The sequence below is a fragment of the Bison bison genome, unplaced genomic scaffold (genome assembly GCF_000754665.1).
Source record: "Bison bison bison isolate TAMUID 2011002044 unplaced genomic scaffold, Bison_UMD1.0 scf7180017864050, whole genome shotgun sequence".
Classification (NCBI taxonomy): Eukaryota; Metazoa; Chordata; class Mammalia; order Artiodactyla; family Bovidae; genus Bison; species Bison bison.
In genome coordinates this window covers 4,183,716-4,192,264 of record NW_011494622.1, presented here as the reverse complement: position 1 = coordinate 4,192,264, position 8,549 = coordinate 4,183,716, and the positions used below count along the sequence as shown (strand labels likewise).

At 46.0% G+C, this 8,549-nt stretch overlaps 1 protein-coding gene across 3 annotated transcripts in view; it reads left to right on the top strand.

The window, feature by feature from the left end:
• The window catches only part of ACSL1 (acyl-CoA synthetase long-chain family member 1), a 64,864-nt gene extending 56,788 nt beyond the window's left edge, over positions 1–8,076 (top strand). For all 3 annotated transcript variants that reach the window (XM_010835764.1, XM_010835762.1, XM_010835763.1), the window contains exons 16-21: positions 1,217–1,305; positions 2,261–2,377; positions 3,839–3,982; positions 5,794–5,895; positions 6,027–6,098; positions 6,441–8,076. In XM_010835764.1, the coding sequence (XP_010834066.1) occupies positions 1,217–1,305; positions 2,261–2,377; positions 3,839–3,982; positions 5,794–5,895; positions 6,027–6,098; positions 6,441–6,581 (665 nt within the window). In that variant the 3' untranslated portion in view covers positions 6,582–8,076. The remainder of the gene's footprint in view (positions 1–1,216; positions 1,306–2,260; positions 2,378–3,838; positions 3,983–5,793; positions 5,896–6,026; positions 6,099–6,440) is intronic.
• Positions 8,077–8,549: the final 473 nt, after the last annotated feature.

Below are 8,549 nucleotides of genomic sequence, written 5' to 3'. Positions count from 1 at the left end.
AACATTCAGAAAACTAAGATCATGGCATCCGGTCCCATCACTTCATGGGAAATAGATGGGGAAACAGTGGAAACAGTATCAGACTTTTATTTTTCTGGGCTCCAGAATCACTGCAGATGGTGATTGCAGCCATGAAATTAAAAGACGCTTCTTCCTTGGAAGCAAAGTTATGACCAACCTAGATAGCATATTGAAAAGCAGAGACATTACTTTGCCAACAAAGGTCCGTCTAGTCAAGGCTATGGTTTTTCCCGTGGTCATGTATGGATGTGAGAGTTGGACTGTGAAGAAAACTGAGCACCGAAGAATTGATGCTTTTTAACTGAGGTGTTGGAGAAGACTTGAGAGTCCCTTGGACTGCAAGGAGATCCAACCAGTCCATTCTAAAGGAGATCAGTCCTGGGTGTTCTTTGGAAGGACTGATGCTAAAGCTGAAACTCCAATACTTTGGCCACCTCATGCGAAGAGCTGACTCTTTGGAAAAGACTCTGAGGCTGGGAGGGATTGGGGGCAGGAGGAGAAGGGGGCAACAGAGGATGAGATGGCTGGCTGTCATCACCGACTTGATGGACATGAGTTTGGGTGAACTCCGGGAGTTGGTGATGGACAGGGAGGCCTGGCGTGCTGTGGTTCATGGGGTCGCAAAGAGTCAGACACGACTGAGCGACTGAACGGAACTGAACCGAGCACCCTTTGGCAAGAGAGTGAAGTGAGCTGTGAAAAGAAGCCTTGTCCTGTCTTAATGAATTTACATATAAGACATGTTCTTTCATAATCTAGGGGAAAGGCCATATTGGTCAGAACCGTCTGACCGATCACTGTTTATTCTCATAGAGAACGCAGACGTTAATTACATCTGTATGAGGGAGAGCAGGGCCATCAGATCATAGTAACCACATAAGAGTTTTAGAAAACCCACTTCCAGGTATTCAAAGAAACCCTGAAAATCAGCAGCCAAATCATTTACACTTTGAAAAGTATTTTGAAGCATCAAACTTAGGAAAGGTCCCTGAGAGACTTTTGAATATTTCTCTCTCTTTTCTGGGAATAAACTCTCAATTAATTTGCCAGGAGGAGACAGGCTGTGTTTGCCAAGCCAGAGGTTTGCACCAGCTCTTCTCAGCATGAGAACAGGGCTTATTGGAGATCAAAGCAATCTGGCCTAAGGATATTGGTCATCACATTAGGAGTGATCATTCTTTTATTTGATACACAGGCCATGTTGGTCCCCCAATGCCTTGCAGCATTATCAAACTTGTTGATGTGGAAGAAATGAATTACCTGGCTGCCAAGGGCGAGGGCGAGGTGAGTAAAACCCCCGCAGTCACCCCCTCAGGGCAATCGCCTCTGGTAACCAGCCACTTCTCAGCACCGAGGCAGGTGAAGCCACTGAGCTTGGTATTGCTGCTGATCCTGCAGTCACACAGGCTTCTTTTTGAAGCTGCATATGTCTAAGTCTCAGGGGGTGGGGGCATGTGGGGCACCAGCACCACCTTCTGCCGCCAGCACGATGGGGCTGAGGGCCCAGGAGGGCAGAAAGGCTTCAGGGCCCAAAGCCCCTGGCCCCAGCTTCCTGTCTGCTGACTGCCCTCAGTGCCTGAGTGACTGCCGGCTAGTGGAAGGTGTGCCCAATTGCTGTGTGACTTCATCCCCTTTGGGGCTTTCTGGTAGCTTGGAGCCAGAACCTAGGGTGGTTGTGAGCCCTAGAATCTGTAGCTGAAGACACTCAGGAAGGAAGTGGGGGCATTGGAGGTACCAGCACATCAGTGAGGCTCTGGTGGCTCTCTCTGGATCCTAGCTAAAGGTTCAGAGTCTGGCTAAAGGTTGAGGGAGACACACACACACACACACATACATGCACAGTTTTCTCTGGAGAAGTCCCAGTCACTGCTCTTAACAGATCATCTTTTTTTTCCCCTCCCGTCTTACTGAGATAGAATTGACACCAGCCCTGTGTAAGTGTAAGGTGATTTGACTCACATGTATCGTGAAATGATCACGGCCGTGGGTTTCGTAGCCATCCACCATTTCATACCGCTAACAAAAAGCACAGTGATATTTTTTCCCCCTTGTGATGAGAACTCTGAAGATCTCCTTTCTTAACAACTTGAAAACATCCCACGCAGCCACGCTAAGCACAGTCGCCATGCTGTACGTGACATTCCCAGTCCTTACTTATCTTATAACTGGATGTTTGCACCTTTCACCTACTTCTTCCAATTTGCATGGCCACACCTCCCTTGCCCTCTTTTTCCTTCAGGTATGTGTGAAAGGGTCAAATGTTTTTCAAGGCTACTTGAAAGACCCAGTGAAAACAGCAGAAGCTCTGGATAAAGACGGCTGGTTGCACACAGGGGACATTGGCAAGTGGCTACCCGTAAGTGGTCCCCTCCCTTGTCGGGAAGACGAGCCCCAACAGGGCCACGGCGCCCTGACTCTCCCGCCTCTTTCTCCCTCGCTTCCTCTCCCGCAGGAAACAGGCTTACGCTTAGCATCCTCCTGTAGCATTTTCACTATAACTGCTGCACACAGGTTTTGTTTTGATACCTGACATCCTTTCTGGTTGCTGCTCCTGGTTTGAAATCCAGAAACACTGCGACTGGCTTGTTTCACACTTCCCATTTCAGTGCTGTGCCTTGAAGTTGAGGCCTTGGTTCATTTCAGGGCGAGGGGAGAGGGCACTGTATTTAAGCTGCTGGGAATGGATGACAGGCCAGAATTTGTGAACACACACATTTCTTAGCATCGTCATCTCAGTAAAAACAGGGTAAGTGTTTAGAGGTTAAGGCCAAACCCTTTGAGTGTAGCCTCAGAACTGTTTACCATGGAGAAATTCAGAGTCCATCTCGGGAGTCAAGACGCTGTTGCAAGAAGCAGACCCATAGGTGTCACAACTTTTGCTGTTGTGGTGACAGCTATTGCTTTTTAAAGTCATTACTGATTTTCATTGCAAACACTCCAGTGGCTAGTTTAATTATTATTGTGTAATTGTTCAAGTCTTACAGATTTAAGGTGCTTAATTTTTTTTTTTTTTTTTTGCCTGAAAAAATATCCCCACCCCAAATTAATTCAGATTTCAGAATACCCAGGCTATTTAGAAATAAATCAAGTCCCTCTTTCCAGACTCAGGAGGGATTAAGTATCCGTTCTAATTCTGACTCTGGCTCTGAGGAGTGCATCTCCTAATCCTAATCTCCATGGACCTTAGTCCGCTCCTGTTGGAAACGGAGAACTGTTGCAGGCTGAGAGGCAGGCATTTCCAGCAGATGACTCTGGGAAGTGAGCAAGTGACCTGGGGTGGGAATGGGGCTTTGGGTTACCAGAGGTGGGGAGGCAGGCACCACTGGCGTTTTCGAGTCTGGCCCAGAGATTCTCACGTCCCCACAGTCATCACCCAGAGAGCCGGGAGCAGGGACAGAGGGCCGTGAGCTGGCCCTCTGCAGCCCCTGCTCCACACCGAGCACCGTGGGGAGGATGAGCGCATCTCTCCTCGAGAGCACCTTGACCCTGTCTTGGGCCCCTGTGACACAGAGTAAAGCTCGCCAAGCTGAAGGGAACAAGCAGGGTGCTCTAGTTGGCTGAGAGGAGGAAGTGGAGTGAAAGGGACTCCTTCATCCCTTCTCTGTCTCACTACTCAGCCTGGGGAGGTTATGTAATCTCTGTCAGCCTCAGTTTGTCTCTCTGTAAAATGGGTTAATAGCCGACCCCTGCCAGACCTTATTAGGATTAAGTAATAGTGCACAGGAAATGCTCAGTACCCTGAGTGGCCACTGCTCTGGGGGAAACAGCCCCTGGGACCTGCTCACAGCCCACACCTCCCCTCCGCACCCCCAAACAGAATGGCACCTTGAAGATCATCGACAGGAAGAAGCACATATTTAAACTGGCACAGGGGGAGTACATAGCTCCCGAGAAGATCGAAAACATCTACCAGCGGAGTGAACCTATCGCTCAGGTGTTTGTCCACGGAGAGAGCTTGCAGGTATGTGCTGCCCGAGCCAGGAGCTCTGTGGCCGGCGGGACACATGGATGCCTATAGCCGGTTCATATTCATTGCAAAAAGCATCACAATATTATAAGACGTCCAGGTACCTTCAGTGTAATGGGAAGTTTGCCACGTGTGTGAACTGGCTTTCTGACTCTCTGACTTTGATGCCTGACTTGCTAGAACATAATCAACACGTTATTGGGTTTTGTTGCTTGGCGTTTCTTTTCTTTTTTTCTGTTTTCTCCCCCCATCTATTTTGTAACTAGAAATTTGTGCCTCTTATTCTTGGCAGTTCTTAGTCTGCTGTACCAAGGGAAGTGGCATAAAAATACTGGGGGATAGGTAAAAATAAGCTTCTAATTTAATTATGAGGAGAAATATTGATATATGGGTTATAAGAAAGCTTAGCATTTTCAGACATATTAAACCTAACTTATTTATGTTATACCTTCTGCATCATTCTTGAGCAAATGATGGTTTGGAAGCCAGCATATCTTAAGGTTGAAAACCAATGTATTGCAATGGAATCTCATTTGCCAAAATTCTGGACAGATGGTGGAAAGGAAGAGAATGGGTTCTAGTTTTCTGAGGGTTAACATTTCTACAAATCAGAGGGGACACATGTATGCCTAGAGCTGGTTCATATTCATTGCAAAAAGCATCACAATATTATAAAGTAATTATCTTCCCATTTAAATAAATTTAAAAATATTTCTACAAATCTTGAAATTTTCAAATAATTGTGGCAGAATATTTTCCTATAAGAAAATACACCTTTTTTTCTTTGAGAATGCACTGCATCTTCTTAGACCTGGAATCTTACTATGCCTTTGATTTTTATTTCATTTCATTGTCACTCAGTTGTAAAGAATGAGATGCTAGAGTTCTTTTTTTTTTGTTTGTTATAGTTCTTTTTCTTTTTTTTAATTTTATTTTATTTTTAAACTTTACAAAATTGTATTGGTTTTGCCAAATATCGAAATGAATCCACCACAGGTATACATGTGTTCCCCATCCTGAACCCTCCTCCCTGCTCCCTCCCCATACCCTCCCTCTGGGTCGTCCCAGTGCACCAGCCCCAAGCATCCAGTATCGTGCATCGAACCTGGACTGGCGACTCGTTCCATATATGATATTATACGTATTTCAATGCCATTCTTCCAAATCATCCCACCCTCTCCCTCTCCCACAGAGTCCAAAAGACTGTTCTATACATCAGTGTCTTTTTTGCTGTCTCGTATACAGGGTTATTGTTACCAACTTTCTAAATTCCATATATATGCGTTAGTATACTGTATTGGTGTTTTTCTTTCTGGCTTACTTCACTCTGTATAATAAGCTCCAGTTTCATCCACCTCATTAGAACTGATTCAAATGTATTCTTTTTAACGGCTGAGTAATACTCCATTGTGTATATGCTAGAGTTCTTTTTAAAGTGAACCTGTATATATTTTCTTTTTGTCTTTTTATAAAGCTTTATCTGATATCTATCCCATTATTTGCATATTTGACCCTATTTTATTTTTAAAAGTATATATAAAAATAAGTAAAAACTAGGGTTTTATTAGATTTTGATTTCCACTGGTTCTTTGAAAACATGTATTGCAAAGTTCCCAATACTGTCTGTATTTCAGAGGCAGGAGTTGTTAACCTGGGCCCTGTGGACACCAGGGCTGTTACCATGCTCTCAAGAGAGGGTCTCTAACTCCCAGTTTCTCCCAGGGGCCACGAAGCAGATAATAAGGAACTACAATTTTAGAACATTGGGAACAAACTGTGTAATAACTCACTTGTCTCTGTTAAAGGCATTTCTCATAGCGATCGTGGTGCCGGACGTTGAGACACTAGGTACCTGGGCCCAGAAGAGAGGCATTGTGGGCTCCTTTGAAGAACTGTGCAGAAACAAGGTAGGTTCCAAAGTGTGCAGCAGTCCTCCTGAGCTTCCCTTTGCGTTAAGTGCAAAGTGCAGGGACCCCTGCCCCCCGTGCCCCCTGAACCCACCAAGGGAATAAGGATCTTGTTTTTCTTACCTTATTAGGATGTCAAAAAAGGTATTCTAGAAGACATGGTGAGGCTCGGGAAGGAGTCTGGCCTAAAACCATTTGAACAGGTAAGACTCACATCCAAGTGTATGAATTCCCAAAAAATGAGTTTTTGACTTGAGGGTGTTTTTTGTGAATAGGTTCTAGAAGAGGATGAGGTGATGTAAAGACATCATGCGGAAGAGAGAGTGGTGTGCTTTGGCTGGGGAGGGATTTCTGTAACCAGGGGGGTGTATCCTCTTCCTGGGGGGACAGGCTGTGGTCCTGATGTCAGGCCACTCCCTGCCCTATGTTGAGATGGTACAGCTGGGCCTGGCCTGTGAAGCTGGCTGGAATGGCCCAGAAGCGTCTTTATCCCTTCAGAGGCATCTGTCCTCCTTGCCTCCTTTGACTTCCTGGTCTCTTTACAGGTCAAAGGCATCTATCTCCACCCTGAACTCTTCTCTATCGACAATGGCCTTCTGACCCCAACCATGAAGGCTAAAAGGCCAGAGCTTCGGAATTATTTCAGGTCACAGATCGATGAGCTTTACTCCACCATCAAAGTCTAACGCGAGGGAGGAAGCGGAGGGGAGTTTGACAATGGCAGGAAGGGAGGGAGCATCTTTGGGTGCCTCGCGTATCCAGATTCTCGTCATAGGAGCCTGGAGGGAATGGAACACTGCCTTATAGCCACCTCGAGTTGCAGACCGTGTCCACGGTGATCCATGATTTCCAAAACGAGCCTTAAAATATCGTAGAGGGGAAACTGCAAACGTGCTAAGTTCTTTACCAATTCCTCAGTTACAAAGGCTGGTGAACACTTTGTCTCCCCCATCTGCTAACCAAAGGGTTAGGACTTTGCTCTTTCTGAGATGTCTGCTACACACTGCAAATTCTGCAGATTTCTGCTGCTCAAAGAGTCCCGTGCACTGGAGGGAACCACCGTTCCTACAAGCAAGACCTGTCTCACCTGCAGGAGGTCGCAAGAGGACCAGAGGGTTTTTTTTTTTTTTTAATCCCTGTTACCCTCCCTTCCCTGTGTCACACTCACTCTCACGAGCCTTCTGATTAACCCCTGTCCTTCCTGTCAGAGCAGAGATTCTCAGTGAAGCAAAGGGCAGACCCAGCTCAGAACAGTGCAGGTATTGAATCCTGGATGGACGGCCGCTCACCAGAGAGGATGGATTCTGGTGCCCATAGAGCAGAATATTCTCCAACCCTCTTCTCCAGACCCAATTTCCTGATTTCCTCCATCTGTCGCCTCCCAGGGGTTATTTAAAAAAAAAAATCTGCCTTAGACTCTGCAGTGACAACAAGCATTTCAACAAGGAAACAGTTAGCTGGATCAACCATGCTCAACTGTGACGCCTGAATAACTGTCCACTTTACCTTCGAGGAACTGGTCACTCTGTCTCTGATGGATTTTAATGTGGTTTTCATATCGAAAGAGTATGTTGTGATCAAGTGGCTTTCCCACCCCCCACCCCCACCCAGAATATAAACTCTCAGGCAAGGCATGTCTTTAAAAATATTAAGGAGGTAGATACACTTGGGCACTTATTGAAATGGATGGTGATAAATAAATGCTCTTCTGTCGTAATGCTACTTGATTTCTATGAAATATATTTGACAAGCCAAAATTCTAGGACATAGGAATCTGGAAAACTCATTTCCTGGGATTAGATTCTCAAGGGTTTTTTTTGTTTGTTTTTTTTTAAGTTAATTTGGGAAATTAGCCGCATTTCACTTTTACTGCAAGTCTTTGCTACATGTGACTGAACTTAGTTTTCATTTGTACACCGAAAGCAGTTGTTTTGGGATAGAGGAGTACCTGTATTATACAAGCACAATGGGGTTTGCCCTAAAGAGCTGTCGTTGTTATAACACTATTTGGTAGCCTAACTTCATACGTGTACTCTTAATTGCCCAAGAAGTCAGTAATTTGTCACATCGGGGTTTTGAATGTTTGCTTTAAGTGTTGGCTCTTTCTATGTTTTATAAACCAAAACAGAATTTCCAAAAACAGTGAAGGAAACCAAAATAAATATTTCTGCATTTCAAGCGAGTTGAGTGACGCCTCCGTTTTTCATGTCAGCAGTCGCATTCGGGGCGGCCTCGGTTCGCGCGTGGACGCGCTCAGCCACAGGCTCCTCCCTGTGTGTCCTCCCTGCCGGGGCTCCTTCTCAGGGCGCCGTCATCCCACCACTTCCAGATGCTGACCCGGGGCTCCAACCCGTTCCCGGCAGCAGCGGTCCTGCTGTGTTTCAGAGAAGAAAGTCATGGTGTGAATGGCACTGGTGTTCTTGAAAACGCAAATTCTCCGGGGGGAAGCGATGTGCAGGAGGCGTCGCTGCGGTGGGTGGTTCTGGGGGTTTTCATTTGGTGCGTCTTTAGTCATCCTCTTCCCATAACGCTGTCGGGGGAGATGGCTCATTCATAGCGGCTGACTGTTTCTTTTCCCCTGTCGCTACCCTACGCTGTCATCTTAAAAGACTTGTCTTTTCCAGAAGTGTGAATTAACCGTTCCCCAACCCCCT